Below are 19,656 nucleotides of genomic sequence, written 5' to 3' on the forward strand. Positions count from 1 at the left end.
TTTATGAAGCTTAGTTTCATTGGATACAATATTCCTGCTGGTAATTGTTTTTAAAGATGCTAAAGATAGGGCTTCAATCCCTTTTAGCTTGTAGGGTTTCTGCTGAGAAATCTGTGATTGATTTGATAAATTTTTCTTTATAGGTTACCTTTTGCCACACAGCTCTTAAGGTTCTTTCCTTTATCTTGACTTTCTATAACATGATGAATATGTGCCTAGGTGATAATCTTTTTGTGGTGAATTTCATGGGTGTTCTTTGCACTTCTTGTATTTGGACGTCTAGTTCTGTAGCCAAGGTCAAGGAAATTTTCCTTGATCATTCCCTCAAATATGTTTTCCAAACTTTTAGATTTTTATTCTTCTTCAAGAACACAAATTATTCTTATGTTTGGTCATTAACACATTGGGAACTCCAATTATTCTTAGGTTTGGTCGTTTAACATAATCCCAAATTTCTTGGAGGCTTTTTTCATTTTTTAAAATTCTTTCTTATTTGCCTTTGTCATATTGGGTTAATTTGAAAGCCTTGTTTTCCAGCTTTGAAGTTCTTTCTTCTACTTGTTTGATTCTATTGTTGAGATTTTCCAGTGTATTTTGTGTTTCTTTAACTGTGTCCTTCGTTTTCAGAAGTTGTGATTTTCTAAATTTATGCCATTTCTCAGGGGATATTTTTCTGTCCATATCCTGTAACATTTTAAAAAACTTCTTTGAGTTGGTATTCACCTGTCTCTGGTGCCTCCTTGAGTAGCTTAATAATTGACCTCCTGAATTCTTTTTTTTTTTTGGCAATTCAGAGACCATCGAGCTCACAAGAGATTATGTCTTTTGTCTTTGGCTGCCAGGACAGGCAGAGAAAGGCCATCAGTTGGGGGCAGGGTTAGGCATGCCTGAGCTCAGACTCTCTTTGGGTGGGTCTTGCTGTGGCTGCTGTAGGGGTTGGGGGTGAGATTCCCAGGTCGTTGGAGTTGTGTACCTAAGAGAATTATAGCTGCCTCTGCTGAGTCATGCAGGTTGTTAGGGAAGTGGGGGAAAGTCAGCTGTCACAGACCTCACCCAGCTCCCACGCAAACCAAAGGGCTGGTCTCACTCCCACTATGCCCCATCCCAATATCCCTGAATCCATTCCAGGCAGAGGGTATGATGGGCTTGAAAATATGCTCCAGGATACCTGCCCCCCAGCTGCAAATGAAAAGGGCTTGGTTCTACCCTCGCCTATGGAGTCTGAATGCTGGATTTGCACCCTCCCCCAAGTTCTGGCCAGGAGGCTTCTCACCCTGTTCAAGTAGTTAACAAAGTTCAGCTAGAGATTTCTTTCTCTCTGTGGTGTTTTACCTCCTGCCCCTCTGGCCACCCTCTGGATGGATACCTGTGGTGCCAGGCAGGAGTGGCCTGCTAGGGAACCCAGCAAGATCCCAGTGCCTTTCTGCTGCTTTCTCTACCTCTGTATTTCACTCAGCACTCCAAATTGACTCAGCTCCAAGTAAAGTTGGAAACTTCTCCTGCAAACAGACCTTCTGCTTATCCAGTGAGGGCATGTGTTCGGGAGAGGAGAGCCTCCCTTTCCTACTTCCGCAGTTGGGGCACTCACAGTATTTGGGTCTCCCAGGTCCTTCTGGAGCAGTCTGCTTCCTTCAAACGGTCTGTGCACCCTCTTGGGATTCCTGGTTTGTTCTTGCCATTGATCTGAAGCTAAATTTCACAATGTAAGACTTCACATGCTGCTCTGTCCAGAGCTTTAATCTATTCTGCCTCCCTGTTTCCTTTTTGTTGAATTTTAAGAGATTTAAAAAATATGTTTTAGATAACTGTCCTTTGTCAGCTGTATCATACAAAATTTACTCCAAGTTGGTTACTTGTCTTCTTGTCATCTTGATGTTGTCTTTTGCAGAACAGATTTTAAAATTTTAATAAGGTCCATCTTATTATTTATTTTTTATATTATTTCTTTGGTGGTGTATCTAAAAAGTCATCATCATACCCAAGATCATCTAGATTTTCTCCTATGTTATCTTCTAGGGGTTTTATACTTTTGCATTTTTATATTTATGTTTATGACCCATTTTGAATAATTTTTTGTGAAGATTTTCTATTTCTTTATGATTTAGTCTTGGTGGTTGTATATTTCTAGGAATGTATTTATTTTTCTATATAATTCAACTTGGCATAAAGCTGTTTATAGTAGTCTCTTATAATCATTAGTATTACTGTGGTATTAGTTGTAAAGTTTCTGCTTTCTTTTGTGATATTTATTTGAGTCTTCTCTCGTTTTTTCTTAGTGTAGCTACAGGTTGTCGATTTTGTTTATCTTTTCAATAAACCAACTCTTGTTTATTGATCTTTTCTATTGTTTTTCTATTCCTTAATTAGTTTACTATTTTCTCTGGTATTGATTATTTCCCCCTTTCTGCTGATTTTGGGCTTAATTTTGTTTTTCTTTTTCTACTTCCTTGAGATGTAAAGTTAGGTTTTTTATCTAAAATCTTTTTTTCCTTTATTATTTTTTAAAATTTTATTCTGAATTCAGGAGTACATGTGCAGGTTTGTTACATAGAAAAACTTGTGTCATGGGGGTTGTAGTGCAGATTATTTCATCACCCAGGTATTAAGTCTAGTATCCTTTAGTTATTTAACATGTTTTATCATAACGTTGGTGTTAATCACTGTAAATTTTCTTCTTTGAATTGCTTTTGCTGCATCTATTAATTTTGGTGTATTGTGTTTTCATTTTCATTTGTCTCATTTTGAAATGTCTTCATTTTCTCTTGTTTCAAAGTATTTTTTGGTTTTCTTTTTGAGATCTTTTTTAACCCATTGGTTTTCAGGAATTTGCTATTAAATTTCTGCATATACTTGTGAATTTTCCAAGTTTTGTCCTCTCTTTGATTTCTTGTTTCATACAGTTGTGGTCAGAAATAATATTCAATATGATTTCATTCTTCTTAAAATTTTTTAAGAGATTTTTTACAGCCTACCACATAATGTTCCATGTGAGCTTGACTGCCTTTGGATGGAATGTTCTGTATATATTTCCTAGGACTATTTGGTCCATAGCGTTTTTCAAATCTGCTATTTCCTTATTGGTTTTTCTATCTGGATGATCTATCCATTATTGAAAGTGGAGTATTGAAGTTCCCTATTATCATTATATTGCTCTGTTTCTCCTTTCTGTTCTATTAATGGTGTTTCTATGTTGGGTGCATATATATTTACAATTGTTATACCATCTTGATGTACTGACCTTTTTATCATTATATAATAACCTTGTTCATCTCTTATGGCAGTTTATGACAATCTATATTTTATCTAATATACATACAGCTACCTCTACTGTCTTTTGTTTCCCATTTATGTGGAATATCATTTTCCATTCCTATACTTTCAGTCTTTGTGTGTGCTTGAAGTTAAGCAATTATCTTGTAAGCAGCACATAGTTGGATCAGGGAAGAAATTTTAAAATACTGCTTATTTCAACTTTACCCACAACTTTGGATGAAGAGAGAGATGCTCATACACATTTCAGGAGTAAAGCAAGGACTGTCAATTGGGTGTCAGCAGCAGCTGGTTGAAGAGTTAATTGATAGGACCTCTTTTAATCCTCAGATTAGTCATATGAAGTAAGTACTATTATTATTATAAGCAGGAACCTCTGGACACCAAGGACTGACTGCATCTATCACGTGGTTTCTTAGTTCTTCCAGCTCTGATTGACCTGATAAGTACATGGAGGAAAACCTCAACCTCACTGTGCTCCTTCAGGGCAACTTAGGCTTTTTATCCATGAAAGTGAACACAGTTTGCACCTCTATTTTTAAGTATATAGTTTTAAGTGCATATTTAAAAAATATATAAGAAATGATTTCAGGAAGGTCAGAAACCAAGTAGATGATTGAACTGATACCAGAGTTCAGGGCTTCCCAGAGGTTCCCTTGCCAACATCTCACTGTCTTTTAGGCTATAAGGCACAAACCAGAAACCTGAGGCTGAATTCAGACTCCAGTTGGGCTCTGTTTGGCCTGCAATTAATTCAAATTAGTTTTTGTCATTTTTAATACATTGGGGCATTTCATATTTTAAAAAATAACAGAATATTTGGCAACCTCAGGCTCATATCCCTAAATGACAGTGACCAAATAGAGATGGAGAGCAGTTGCCTCCCTGAGGCAGGGCTTGTCCAGATGGCCACAGTGCTTGCTGTTATCCGCATTACTATGGGCATGTGTTATTTGTCATTTATCAACTGTTTGTTCAGTGCTTTTTCTTAAAGGGGAAAGTCACACATTTCATGTAATGCATCTAAAGTATCTCTTACCTGGCTCCAGCTTACTTCATTTCCCTGCACCATGTGAGCATGTGAGTTATGATCATATCACTTCCTCTTCTGAACTATGCATTTCTCATTTGTAAAGTGAGGAATATGAATGTGGTAATTCCAAGGTCTCTTCTAGTTCTGGCTTCCAGGGCTCTCCAAGTCTACACTTGAGAAATGAGTTGTGGTGTGGGCAATACTTAATTGTTCTGCAGATGGTTTTTGAGGGATTGCTCACCTTTGACTCTTTCGCCCTTCAATTATGATTTACCTCAGTCCTCGAGAAAATTTCCTCTTGTTGGGAGGGGTATTGTTAATCTTTAAATAAAATGAGCTTTTCAAACAATGCAGCATAGCTGCAGTTTCTAAGAAGACAGAACAGCAAGAGAGGCTGCCTGGAAACAAGACCATCGGAAAACTCTTGTTTTACTTCCTGCCTCCCTTCCCCCTTCTCTCTTTCTTTCTGCCCCTCTCAAAGGTATCAACCTTTTCTAAAGGACAAGTCCTAGTCACTGGTAGTTTAAGTTGTCTTGAATCCAAAAAGTTGACTTTTAAAGACAACTCCCAACCAGCCAAACAATGAAATACTCAGTAAAATAATCTCCTTGGTTTTAATTATGGCTCTGACACTAGGTAGTCATTTGACCTCAGTTTATTTATTTTTCTCTATGCCTTAATTTCCCCATGTGTAAAATAGAAGAGTGCAGGAATGGTTGGATGCTCTTGCAGCTCCTTCTAGCCCTAACATTTTACAAGGAAACTGCCAGATATTTAGAGAGCGAGGTAGCATCACAGGGTAACTTCTCTACAACTCTGAATCCAAGTAAGCCAGGTCTTGGGACTCTCACAGTGATTTTGGCCAGGGATTCAGGGACCTAAGGTTATTTACACATCACAGTGAAAGCAATAGGGGCCTCTCCACAGTACCTTGACAGGTAGAAACCCAACCACTGGGAGCTGTTCTGGGTCCTGAAAGTGGAGTCAGGGTCAGGAGAAGTTGATTCAAAGTCTGTATTTTCCAAGGTACAAAAGGTTCTGAGAGTAGCTTGTGAAAGAGAGGATAGTAGGAGAGCAACAAGTACAGGAATCAGGTGTTGTACATTCATAAATCACCAGGAAGACATCTTAGACATAATATCTTCTATATCTTTCTTTTAGAGATGGAGTAACTTAGACCCAGAGAGAAGTGACTTGCATGAAATCACAATTAATGGTCATTAGCAAATTGGAATTAAAAATTGATCTTATAAATATTGATAAGAAGACCAAGCATTATACATGTAAGTGTAAACGGTGTGCTTCCACTTTTGATTGAAAATTATATGTGGTTACCTTTTGGAGGTGAGATTGCAAGGATAGTTAATTTTCTTTTGTATACACTGATGTATCTAAAAATGTTCTACAGTGAGAATGCATAACTGAAAAAGAAAGAAATAAACATTATTCAAAAGAACTTGTATTTTCAATGATTCAAAGGAAATAAACCAAATACTAACAGCAGTGGTGATGTGTGTGTGCATGTGTATATATATTTATCTTTTTTCTACTTTCATGAATCTTTCACATCGTATTTAATAACTGTTGACATTGCTAGTCGCCCTAGCGTGTAGTCATCCTTTCATTCTGGGCATACAGTAGAATTACCCTTCCTTGCTCTTGTACTTTTGGAGCAAGGAGGAAGTGTAATATGACTAATTCTTGTCAGTAGGCTGTGGCCTGTGTGATAAATAGAAGTAATCAAATTCGCCTCAGGGCCAAAGCATTTAATTTCCAGTGCAAATATTTCTAGAAACAGTGGACTTAAAGCCTCATGTTGAGATGGATATACCTCAAGATAGAAGCTGCCTGAACTGCTAAGCAGTGGACCTGAAGGACAGCTGGAGAGGTTCCCAGACATGCTATGTACTTTGTACGAATAGGAAATAAACATTTACTGTGTTAAGTCATTGAGATTTTGGTGTTGGCTTTTGCTACAGCATAACCTAGTCTATTCTGACTAATAAGGTAACACATATATCTTTTGTACTAAAAATAATTAGTGCCATTCTATAAAATGCAATCAACTAAAGATGTACCATATACAGAAAACTTTATGTTACAATTTCAGGAAAAAACACATTAAATTATATTTGTAATTAATCATTATTCTAAGACTGGCTTACAATAAAGATCAATTGTTTCAGTTAAGAAATACTGATTTGTGTTTAATAGATAACTGAATCGTAGACTTGTAATATTGGCAGGGACCTCAAAATTTATTTTTGCATATCTATAAGTTCATTACAGTGATTCAGCTGCTAAATATTAATAAAATAAAATGTTTGTTTTTTAAAAAAGAAGTATATTTAAACAAGCCAATGTGACTTACTTGTTTATATCAATGGATTACAAAGCCTTGATCATCAGAAGTACGAGAACTTGGGGGGGGAAAAAAAAAGGGACCCTCCTAAGTCACACTTCTGGAGTTTTGGTTAAGGAGATCTAAGATAGGATCTGGGGAACGGCACTTAAAAACTGCTATGTGATTTCAGTCACAGGTAGATCTGGGAACTACTGGTCTAGAGGATGACTTTCAAATGTTTATTACTTCAATTTAAACTTCACTTAAACTTTGTGTCAATGTCAACATTGACATCACTTTTGTAATTTCAGGTCAGGTTCTCGGGAAGCAGATACCAAAGTGAGGATTCATGTGCACGTGACTTATTAAGGAGTGCCCTCAGGGGAAGCCTGTAAAGGGATGGAGAAAGGGGGACAGGGAAGGGGACAAAAACTGGGCAAGAATATGGTTTCAGAAAAGTCTAGCTTCAGCTGGTTCCTGCAGGAGGCTCTGGTACAGACCTCACTGTAGATTTGGCCAGCTTGAGTCAGGGGAGCTGGGCTTCTGTGTACTCCACATATTGGTGAGTCATTGGCTCGAGGCAGCCTGGGTTGTGAATAATGTGAAGTCTCTCCAGTCACCCAAGGACAGTTCACTGGTGAAGTTGCAAACATAAGCTGTTGGCAGGAATTCAGTTGGCATCTGGGAATAAGCGTACCAAACTGGAAAAAGGGAATCTCTGGGGGAGGGGGCACCAACAGCATCTAGTTGACATCTACTGGATTCTGTTCATGCGATCGTTTCCTGCCTCTTCTGCAGTGGATGCTCTGTAGTGGCCACTAATGCGTGATATGAAGAGTACAGTTCCATGGTTTTTAGGATATTCATGGAGTTGTGTAAATATCATCACACTTTAATTTTAGAACATTTTCATCATTCTTAAAATAAACTTTTAACCCTTTAGCAATTATTTCCAATTCCTGCTCCTTTTCCCCTTATTCTGACTCAGCCCCAGGCAACCACTAATTTACTTTCTCTCCCTGTGGATATGTCTACTCTGGGCATTTCATATAATTGGGATCATATAATATGTGGTATCTGGCATCTTTCACTGAGCAAAATGCTCTCAAGGTTTAATTATGTTGTAGCATGTATTAATACCTCATTATTTTTATGCACATTTTGTTTATCCATTCATTAGTTGATATACATATAGTTTGTTTCCAGTTTTGTCTATTATGGATAATGCTGCTATGAACATTTCTGCACAAGTTTTTGTTTAGACATGTATTTTCATATTTCGGATAGTTCTCTTGGATATCTGCTTAGGTGTGGAATTGCTATGTCATATGGTAACTCTGTGTTTGCTGTTTTGAGGAACTGGCAAACGTTTCCACAGTGGTTGCACCATTTTGCAATCCTGCCAGCCATTTATGGGTGCTCCATATATTTTCTTTTTCTACCCCAGATGCTTCTAGTACCATGGGATGTTTGGGTCATATGGCTCAAGTGACAGAATTGCTTGTACTGCAGACTAAACCTGCTACAGGGTGTTTTCTTCCTTCGGGTTCCCCTCAAAACTGGCATCCTTGTACATCACTCAATAAATGAGTCATCTCAGTAACTTCCAGTTTGATCTATTCTGCCTTAACTCCAAAGAGACTGACCAAACCTTGAATTTTTTTCTTGGTGGTATAGGATACAAGGTACAATATCTTGTCTTTTACTTTGAAGAAGACCTCAAAGTAAAAGTAAACTGAAGCAAACTGCTTCTGAACCTCCTTCCTGATGTATTTTTAAGTAATGCATTTGCAAGATCAAAAGCAATATCATATACCCAAGGTCATGTTGCTATGTTTCAGCAAAGATGCCAGACATGGCACAGCAGCTGTGGTTGTTACTACAATTTCGTAGTTGTCAGTAGACTACTGTCATCTGCAATATCCATTTGCCTTTTACAAGGGTCAGATCGGTGAAATAAAATAGCATGTCATTGAGACAAACACTGGTGTATCATTTAAATTGCTGGGGTAGTGCCAATCTCAGTCAAGACTCCTGGAATGCATTTTTTTTTTTTTAATTTACTATTTTGACCAGAAGAGGGTATAATTTCAGGGGCTTCCAGTTAATCTTTCACACTATGGTAGTTTTCATTTCACGGGTCAAGGAACCAATATGAAGCTTTTGCTGACTGCTAAGTAAGTCCATACCAATGATATATTTCAGAACTGGAGAGATGACCACTAGTTGATTTGTGGACCCGTGGGCTCAAATAGACCTGGCGCAAGACTCCATTTGCTTCTTGATTCCATGTGCCACTTCACTAACAGGGGGCGATGATGGTGCTTTTTGTCCCTCGGTTTCTGTGTCAACTCAGATGAGAAATAACAGCCTTCATTAGATCTAGGTATTCTCCTTTATCCAAATGCTGGCACTATAGTTACCAAAATACTGGCAATAGATCTCTTAGGGGAAGGACTAGAGGAATCACTATTATACACACAGTGGTATTTCAGGGCCCTTCCTTAGGTGGACTTAGCTTTTCTTTCTCAAAAATAAAATGTAGATTTTTAAACTTTTTTGTTTTGAAACAATTTCAAAGTTATAGAAAAATTACAAGAATAGTGCTAAGAAATCTTGTACATCTTTCTCTCAGAAAGTCCATTCAGATTTCAAGAATGTCCTTTATAACTTAAAGATCTGGTCCAGAATCACATGTTGCATTCACTTTCCATGTCCCTGTGGTCTTCAATTTGCAGCAGCTCATCAGCTTTTCTTTCATTTTCATGTCCTTGATATTTTGTTGAAAATTATAGACCAGCCATTTTGTAGAATGTCCCTCAATTTGCTTTTGTCCAATATTTCCTCAAGATTAGACCCAGGTTATACATTTTGGCTAGAATACAACAAAAATGATGCCATGTTCTCATTGCATGCTACATGATGTTAATTTGTCCCGTCATTAGTGTCATTAACTTCATCACTTGATCAAAATGGTGTCTGCCATATTTTTCCATTATTGTTACTTCCCTCCATCCCTACTATGTAAGTAGTAGGACTTTTGTGAGGAAGTACTTTGAGACTATAATAAATTTCATTCCTCACCCCCATTTTAACCCACTAGTTTTAGCATGAGTTGATTTTTCTTGCCTGAATTAACTATTATTCTAATGGTTACCAAATGTTGAAATTTGGGCATTTGGATAATTGTGGTAATTGAGAAAAAGATGAGTCTTCCTTTCTTATGGTTTACTGAGCTTCTTTATTTTGAAGGACGTAGTAGTTCATTTGTTCAGTGATTCTTACATTTATTTTTGCATAGACTATATTCCTGTGTGTGTTCACTGAACGAAAGCAGTTCAGTGAACACACACAAGGAATATAGACCAGGCAAAGATAAATAAGCCTTGCTGTTCCTTTAGCTTGTATTTCAGCTAATCTTAAATGACAAAGATTTCCTTGAATATAGGAGGTTAAAAAAACACCAGAACAGGAACCAAAGAAAGCAATGTTTCCTCCAACCCAACCCTGCAAAACGAACACCTCTTCTAGTTTTTGCAGATTGCTTCTGTGTTTGTTCTCCTTCAGCCTTTAACAAGACTCACACTGAGCCTACGGATTCAGATGGAAGTGAAAGCTTATGGTCTTCTCAGATGTTTTCTGAGCATGAATCTTGCCCTGAACATGTACATGACTTTTGAAATTTCTCTGTAACCCTGAGTGCTTTCGAATGTCCTAATTTCCCAAGGAATGTTCCCTCAGCTTTTCCTCCTGATCTTAGGCAATTTATTGCATGTCTTGACCCATAATCCTTTGCTCCAAATGTCCTTGGATTACTAGTTCACCTTGAAGCATTTTTGAGCAATACCTGCAGCTTTTTTGGCTTGAGTTCAATGGTAGGTAAAAGAGAGATGAGTATCTTTCTTTGGCTAGCTCCTACACAAGTTAGATCACACATTCATATTAATTTTCAAATGGAGTCTGCACTGCTCTCTTTGGAACAGGGACTAAGGCTAAATCGGGGTTATTAACAGCATTTAGCACAGAAGTTGTATTAGTCCGTTCTTGCACTGCTATACGGAACTACCTGAGGGAAGTAATTTATAAAGAAAAGAGGTTTCATTGGTTTACAGTTCCTCAGGCTGTACAGGAAGCATGATTGAGAAAGCTTAGGACACTTTCAATAATGGCAGAAGGGGAAGCAGGCACTTCTTAATGGCCAGAGCAGGAGGAAGAGAGGAGGGCTAGATGCTACACACTTTTAAACAGCCAGATCTTGTGACAACTCACTATCAAGAGAACAGCTCCAAAGGGAAAATCTGCTCCCATGATCCAGTCACTGCCCACCAGGCCCCTCCTCCAACACTGGGGATTACAATTTAACATGAGATTTGAGCAGGGACACACACCAAAACCATCAAGTACAAGATCAAAAATCTTCCTAAACCCTGTTCTCTAGAAGCAATATCTCGTTAGAGTTTTTGTTCTTAAATCTTTCATTAATTATAAATATAGTTGTGAACAGTAAATTTTTATTACTCGGCTTAACATTTATCTGTGTTAACAACTGAATAAATTGACTCCCCTTGTGAGATGTAAAGAAGTTAACACACATGCTAGTCACACTCAGCTCTCTAGGAACAAACATGGAGAGAGTGAGAGATGGATTTAACCAGTTGAAGTTTTGTCTGGCAAGCTGGCAGAAGAGAGTGTGGCAAGGAGGTGGAGGGTATGTGCAAGGCAGTGATTACAAAAATAGGTTGTGAAATCTAACTTAGCAATGGTGACAGTGAGGAAGCCGTGGTCAATGAGTCATGTTGGATAAAGATACTGGAGGGGGAGATGGTGTGCAAGAGTTGAGGCATTAGGGAAAATAAGTTATACAGATTAGAGGTGAGGGGCAGGCAGTGCAAATTTGAAGCCGAGATTGTGGAGGTGATACCATTGTCAGTGATTGCAAGAGCTAAGGCTGGATGGTTAGAATGGGGTGGGTGACAAGATTAAAGGAAGGAGGTGTTTAGGAGATGCAATAGTTAGGATGGATTGCCATCTGCAAGGACATTGGAGTCATCAAGAATCAGGACAGGGTGATGATGGAGAAGTCTATAAACTGGGTACTTAGCCAGAAAATATATAATAAACATTCACAAACCCACCCTCAAAATCAAGCATATATATGAATGTGTCATATTTGTCACCAATTTCTCTTTGAAAATGAATAAATAAAACGACAGCTACAACTAATGCTCTAGCCTTGCTTTGCTTCTCTCTCTGTGGATCTTCAAAGATTCTGAAATTGATGGGCATTATTCTGCCCATCAGAATAATGGAAGTTAACAATCCAATTAATTTTATCTAAATAAGAAGATAGTGGAAGTCAATCCAATTTTGATAACTTGAAGTTAACAATCCAATTTTATCTGAATATGAAGATATTATCAAAAATATATTTCAAAAGTGGTGCTGTATGACATGTAGAATTTTAAAATATAGTTTCTAATTTATTTTAAAAATCTTACCTTAAAAATTCTTTTTAAAATTCTTATTTTAAGATTGGTTACCCAACTCTCAAGACATCATCTATATCAGGGTATAAAAAGATTAAGAGTTAAATTTTTATGGAAGGAGAAAAATGTTGTATTTACTATAAAATGAGCCATCTTCCCCTCTCTCATTTTGGCCTTGCATTTCAGGATTCTTCATCATGAACAACATCTTCAGCCACAGCTGTACAATTGATGATAGATTCCCAGGGCTGACTCACAATAGTTCTTAGTTTGAACTGGTGACATTGAATTAAAACACTATGCATACTGCATGGGCTGCTAACACTGTTTTTCTGCTTCTCCCCTCCTGTAGGAAGCCCTCACCTATAGCCAAGCTCTACTACAGCATTTGGAAGTCAAGGGTGTACGTATAGGATACAGAGTCAACCGAGTACTGGACCTGGAAGAATATCAAATCTGGAGTCAGAAAACATGATATCGTATTTTTTTTTCTTTTAAACCCAGCCTTGAAAAATCTGAAAAGAGTGGCAATGAACTCTAGTCCTGCCTTAACGGGGCTCAGGGAATGTGGTCATGGCTGTTTAGTATGACTTTCAAGTAATGCTTCTTTATCCTGGCAGAGGGCCTAATGTCTAAATGTCTGAACCTCACACCCAGGTATTCCTCTCACAGGAAACTTGTCTGTACTGGCAGACACCCTTGTGGCTTTTGTACTATCTGTGTCCAGTTTACTTTTTCCACGATAGCCACTTTCTAGGACAGTCCTGACCAGGAAAGAAGTTAGGTTCAAGTGTATTGGTTAGTGAGACAGAGGAGGCGACTCAGTGAAACGCATACAATAACAGAGGTCATTTATTACTTCCAGATACCAGAGAGAAGAGGGCTGCATGCCTCACAGGGACAACATGAAGTGGGGATCCATCTGGGACATGAGCATGCTATCAGTGGCAGCAGGAGGCAGCAGGGTGGGAGAGGAAGTAGATTGATGATTACCAGAGGCTGGGAGGGGTAGTGGGGAGTGGGGGATGAAAAGGGGATGGTTGATGGGTATAAATATATGGTAGAAAGAATAAGATCTTGTGTTTGGTAGCACAGTAGGGTGACGATAGTTAACAAAATTTTATTGTATTTTTCAAAATAATTGAGTGGAATTGGAATGTTCCTAACACAAAAAGTTAAATGCTTGAGGTGATAGATGCCCCAATTACCCTGTTTGATCATAGCATATTGTATGTTTATATTAAAATAACACATATACCCCATATATATGTGCAACAATTATGTATCCAAAATAATTAAAATTTAAGTAGACTGGAAAAAGTAAAAAATGTTGAATAATAAAAGATCCAGAGAAGATAATAAAGAACTTTCTTCGTATCATAGAGAGAGATACAGATATTCTACTTTGGGACTAATGATTTATCTGAGAAAGATTAGAAAAGCCATGTTAAACGTATCTATTTGAAGACACTGAAGAATAGCTGAGGCACTTTGGGAGCATGAGTCTGAGAGAAGAGCAGGTAATTGTCAAGTCTGGCAGGGCAGCGTTTAGTTTACTGTCAAAGTCACATCTGACGGACCAAGGTAGAGGCTTTTCCTCACTGCCTCAGTCTGCTTCCCGACAGCTTTAAGGTTTCCTGAACGAGTCTGCCTCCACTTTCATCTACCTCAGCAGTGTCCTGCAGAGCCCTCTGGAGAAGCAGTTTGAGGGTCTTCCCATATTGATACTGCCTAAAGGAGCCAACAAAGAAAGCAAATAATAGGGTTGGTGCAGCTGCTAGCAGGTCAAGATAAACGCAATGCAATCAAGGCAAAAGAATGAATTGTAGTCAATTTGAACCCATAACCCGACACAATTGAATACCAGCAGGTAGGCTGCAGAAGTGGAAGACTAGGACCAGAAGCTGGTTGTCACATAGAGCCTGCAGCCAAACAGAGTCTGACCCGTAGGGACAGGCTGGACCCAGAGAGAATAAGAATATCAGCTACATGGTAATGAAATAAAGTGCCTGACACCAAATGAAATTAGAGTGCCCAAAAAGAAGCTACAATAGTTCCTTTCAAGGACGCTTAGCAGCAGGGACAGGACCAAGATGACACATATGACAGCTGTCTTCTGTCTCAGGTGGTGGTAGCAGTATACCAGATGCACCACAGTACCAACTGCAGTGCCTTGGTTAATGGCACTGAGCATGCATAGACTCATAATGTAGAAACAGGTTATCACAGTGATACAGAAGTAGGGGATGGAGATGGAGATGGGGTGGAAGGAGCTGATGAGTTTCAGCAGGGGATCTATAATCTGGCAGCAGGAAAGATGAAGTCTCTCTATGCTGCTTTTCATTTTCTTTCCAATTGACACAGATATGTGTCAAATAAAAGGTGAAAGTCTTTTGGTTTATCTTTCCATAAGTTATTGGGGCAAAGGTGGTATTTGTTTAGATGAGTAAGTTCTTTAATAGTGATTTGTGAGATCCTGGTGCACCCATTACCCGAGCAATATACACTGCACCATATTTGTTGTCTTTTGTCCATTTCCCCCTCCCACTCCTCCCCGCAAGTCCCCAGAGTCCATCGTATCATTCTTATGCTTCTGCGTCCTCCTAGCCTAGCTCCCACATGTCAGAGAGAACATACAATACTTGGTTTTCCATTCCTGAGTTACTTCACTTAGGATAATAGTCTTAAATCTCATTCAGGTCATTGCAAATGCTGTTAATTCATTCAAAAGATGAAAGTCTTAGTGAATCCTAGTCTCCAGAACCAACAACTTGCTTCAGTTCTTTTATTAGATGTTATGTTAAACTGTTTAATTATGATTATATATTAATAATTGTATTATATATTAATGTTGTATTATAGACATATACAGAACTCACAACACAAAGAAGAGGACAACAGACACTGGGATCTGCTTGAGGGCATGGAGTGGAAGGAGGAAAAGGAGCAAAAAGGATAGCTATTGAGCTTAATACCTTGGTGATGAAATAATCTGTACAATAGACCCCCATGACATGAGTTTACCTATGTCACAAATCTTCACAGGGACCCCCCGAATTTAAAAGTTTTTTTTTTTAAGAAGAGATTTGTCCATGTGTAGTGGCTTATACCTGTAATCTAAGCACTTTGGGAGGCTAAGGTGAGTCGATCACTTGAGGCCAAGAGTTCAAGACCAGCTGGGTCAACATGGTGAAACCTCAACTTTACTAAAAAAAAAAAAAAAATCAGCCAGGCGTGGTGATGCACACCTGCAATCTCAGCTACTTGGGAGGCTGAAGCATGAGAATTGCTTGAACCCAGCAAGCAGAAGTTGCAGTGAGCCAAGATGGTGCTACTGCATTCCAACCTGGGTGACAGAGTGAGACTCTGTCTCAAAACAAACAAACAAAGAATAGATTTTAAAATTTATTTTTATTTGTATTTTAAGTTCTGGGTACATGTGCAGGATGTGCAGGTTTGTTACATTGGTAAATGTGTGTCATGGTGGTTTACTCCACCTACCAACACATCACCTAGGTATTAAGCCCAGCATGCATTAGCTAGTTTTCCTAATGCTCTGCCTCCCCTCACCCCATGCTCTGACAGGCCTCAGTGTGTGTTCTTCCCCTCTCTATGTTCATGTGTTCTTATTGTTCAGCTCCCACTTATAAGTGAGAACATGCAGTGTTTGGTTTAAAGAATAGATTTTTAACATTCGCATTACACACACATGAATAAGTTGGTAAGGGATGGATTTCTTAATTAGCTTGATTTAGTCTTTCTACAAGGTATACATTGATTAAAATATCACATTGTGCCCCATAAATATATGTAATTGTTAATTAAAAATAAATAAATACATAAAAGTGAATAGGCAAACCATAAACTGGACAAATATAATATACATAACTACCAAAGGAATCATTCAGCATATGGAAAAATGTATACAAATTTACAATGAAAAAGACAAATACATAATGAAAAAGACAAATACTTAATAAAAATGGGCAAAACTTAAGCAAACACTGCAAAAAAAAGAGTAGTCAAAAAGCACATAAAAAGGTGCTCAATTTAATAAATCATTGTGGAAATGCAAATTAAAACACAATGAGTTACCACTTAACACTCATTACAATGACTAAAATTCAAAGACTGGCAATACCATGTTTGTTGGGAGCATGTGGAGCAACTGGAACTCTCATACGTTGCTGGTCAGAATCTGAAATGGTATAACCATTTTAGAAAATAACTTGGTAATTTCTTATAGAGTTAAGCATATGTCTTTCTACGATCCTGCAATTTCATTCCCGGTTGTCTGTATAGGAGAAATGAAAACATATTATCTATGAAAAGACTTGAATAAGAATGTTCACAGCAGCTTTATTTATAATAGCCAAAAAATTCATAATACATGACACATATATCTGTCAATATGAAAATAGTTAAACCATAGTACACTCATACAATTAAATAGTACTAGCTTTATGAAAGGAACAAACTACTGATATATGCAATGCAATAACATGGATAAATCTTCGAAATATTATGTTGTGTGCAAGAGCTAGAAACAAAAAATACACATGATTCTGAAAAGGTACAGTCAAAGGTCAGGCAAAACTAATATTTGTTGATTGAAATAGAAACAATGGTTGCATCTGGGGGCAAGAGGAATGATTGGGGGGAGCACAGGCAAACTTTCAGAGATGATGAAAATATTTTATGTCTTGAATAAAGTTTGAGTCACATAGGTGTATTCATTTAATAAAACTCATTAAACTGTACATTTATGATCTGTGCATGTCATTTTCTTAAATGTCAATTAAAAATAATAAAAAATTATTAGAAGATGCAGCATTTTCAATTAGTATTTTATTTTGTGCAACACACAACTTTTTAAAACATGTGCAATTTAATTAATAAAATAAATGCTCTGAGCTCTTTGGAATAAAAGGTAAATCTGACATAGAGCCTGTCCTCCAAGAACACAGAGTCTAGTAAGACCATTGGGAACCTTCCAGGGCAGATTAGAGATCCTCCAGAGGGGGAGGATTAGGGTAAAGGCAAAGGGGAAGGAAGGAGAAGGCGTGTAGTTGGGATTTTAATGGATGGCGTGTGAAAGAAAACCACAGCAAGACAGTCTACCTCAAACTTTAAATATGCATTGACATTGATTTAGCTAATTATAATGCTTAATTCCATGTTTGCAAAATTCAAAAGTAGTGAAAGCAATAAATTTAGACAGTGACTTAAATACGGTAAATGGAGAGTTTTCAGAGGTTTAACTTAAAAATTAACCAGTTTATTCATTCATTAAGCCTTTTATTCAACAAAGGTCTATTAGGCTAGGGGGATATTCTGAGACCTGCTAAAATGAAAGATGGCTACTCTTTTGGAGCTAGATTTAAATTTAATTATTGTAATTTTATGGAGACAGGAATTAATGGAAGAGAAAAAGAAACTTGTTAAAAATATAACATTTTTTGAGTCCCTATCAAGTGCAGTGTGACCAAAGAAATGTAGACCTTTTCTGCACTGCTTTCAGCCTTCTGCGAAAGGTGGGATTCATGAAAAGTGAGAACAGTCCTGGATCCCAGAGTTGGCAAAGCTCTCATGGGGATGTGATGGAAGCCTGTGAGTAACGCAGGTCCAGAGGCACTGCGCTCAGTTTGTTTCATAGGCACTGTCTCACTTCATCCTCACAAGGACTCTTCTAATTGTTTTAAGATCGGGGCTGAGATGGTTTAGCAAATCAGACAGACAGGGGCAAAGGTGCCTCTCAAAGATACATATATATTTGGGGGGCTTTGGGGGAAAAGGCAGATGCTTATGTGAATTCCACTTGGAAAGGAGCATTGACTCACTCTGGGGTGAACAAGAGCAGCTGGCTGATGGAAGCAGAGGCTGTTCATCTCTACACCAGACTGCTTCCCGACATCTCCAGGGTGTCCTGGCGGAAGCTTCCTTCACTGTGATCCACCTCAGCAGTGTCCTGCAGAGCCCTCTGGAGAGCCAGCTTGAGGGTCGGCTGCCGCAGCCGCCACTGCTGCCTAAAGGAGCCCACGAAGAAGTAAATGATGGGGTTGGCACTGCTGTTAAGAGAGGACAGGACAAGGGAAACTGGATGAATATGACATAAAAAGTCATCAAAATTCTTCCAGATCCATAAGATTAGGAACCACTGAATGCCGAATGGCAGGCCACAAAGGAGGAAGACGAGCACTGTGAGCAGGATGGTCACGTACAGCCTGGTCAGCGGCATCTTCCGGGATCCACAGAGGATTCTGACCAGCAGGGCCAGGCTGGACCCGCAGAGAACCACAAATAAAAAAATCAGCCACGCTGCAGTGATGAAATCAAATGTCTGACACCAACCAGAGTCACCATCAGTAAATAAGAAGCCACAGAACTTCCCTTCCAGGATGCTCAGCAGCAGGGACAGGGCCCAGAGTAGGGCACACATGACTGTTGACAGGTGTCTGGGGCGACGGCAGCGGTACCAGATGGGACACAGGACGGACAGGCAGCGCTCAGCGCTGATGGCGCTCAGTATGTTCAGGCCTGCAAGGTAGGCACAGGTTATCATAGTGGTGAGGAAGCTGGGGAAATAGGTGTAGAGGGAATGGTAGAAGTCACTGAGGTACGCCAGGCAATCTATAATCTGGAAGCAGAGGCAGAGGAAGTCGGCCCCGGCCAGGCTGAGGACGTAGACGGAGAAGGCGTTCCTGCGCATATGGAAGCCCAGGAACCAGAGCACAACCGCGTTTCCTACCAGCCCGACCAGGCCAATGAAGAGGATCAGCAAGACCGGGATCAGGGTCTCCTTGCCACAAAGCAGGGGAAGGCCTTGGTCATCTCCATTCATTGTTGTACTTTTGGTTCCCCAGGCCGGGATGGTTGGATCCATGCTCAAAAAACCTCCACTGGTGCCCCTGGGAACAAAAACAAGACTTGAGCACCTGCTGCGTGTTCACTGGTTCTCATGATCAGCCTATTATGTGGGAAATACTGCCCTTGTCTTACAAGAGGTAACAGAGGCTTGAAGAGATTAAGTAATTTATTAAAGGCCAGGGAGTCCTAGCACCTGGATTTAAACTCGTTTCTTGCCGACTCTTAATCCTGGGTTCTTTCTACTACAGCATAAATTCTCCACTGACATGGGAATATTCTAAGACCCAAACACCCTCACTCACTGTCCTAGGCCATGTCATGTCTCCTGGAGCAGGAGGAGAAAAGTCTAGGCAGAATATGTGGGACAGCAAGAGACAGGAATCTGAGTTCAGCATTCTTTTTATCCCAGCGTAGAAATTTCCTCTCAGAAGCCAGAAGAAATGACCCAGGCCATGACCCATGACCGCCCTTAATGACTGAGGGGGTTCCATCAACAGTTAGAATGGAGATCGTGATTTAGGGTCATAAAGGGAATGTGACTTCTTGCTACAGGTCTGAGGATGGCCGGGCCTGTCAGGCTAGAAATGGCTCAGTGGGTCAATTTTATGAAAAGAGGAAGAATTTTTCTCTTATCCATTTCTGTGTCCTCAGTGCCT

At 39.0% G+C, this 19,656-nt stretch overlaps 1 protein-coding gene across 1 annotated transcript; it reads right to left on the reverse strand.

Annotated features, from left to right (window-relative positions):
* Window positions 1-17,941: 17,941 nt before the first annotated feature.
* MRGPRX2 (MAS related GPR family member X2) lies at window positions 17,942-19,016 on the reverse strand. The gene has a single exon (XM_017525656.2). It carries the CDS (start codon window positions 19,014-19,016, stop codon window positions 18,024-18,026), a length of 993 nt encoding a protein of 330 aa, XP_017381145.1. The 3' UTR covers window positions 17,942-18,023.
* Between the last annotated feature and the right edge of the window lie 640 nt (window positions 19,017-19,656).

This window comes from Cebus imitator, unplaced genomic scaffold, assembly GCF_001604975.1.
Source record: "Cebus imitator isolate Cc_AM_T3 unplaced genomic scaffold, Cebus_imitator-1.0 Scaffold39, whole genome shotgun sequence".
Taxonomy (NCBI): domain Eukaryota; kingdom Metazoa; phylum Chordata; class Mammalia; order Primates; family Cebidae; genus Cebus; species Cebus imitator.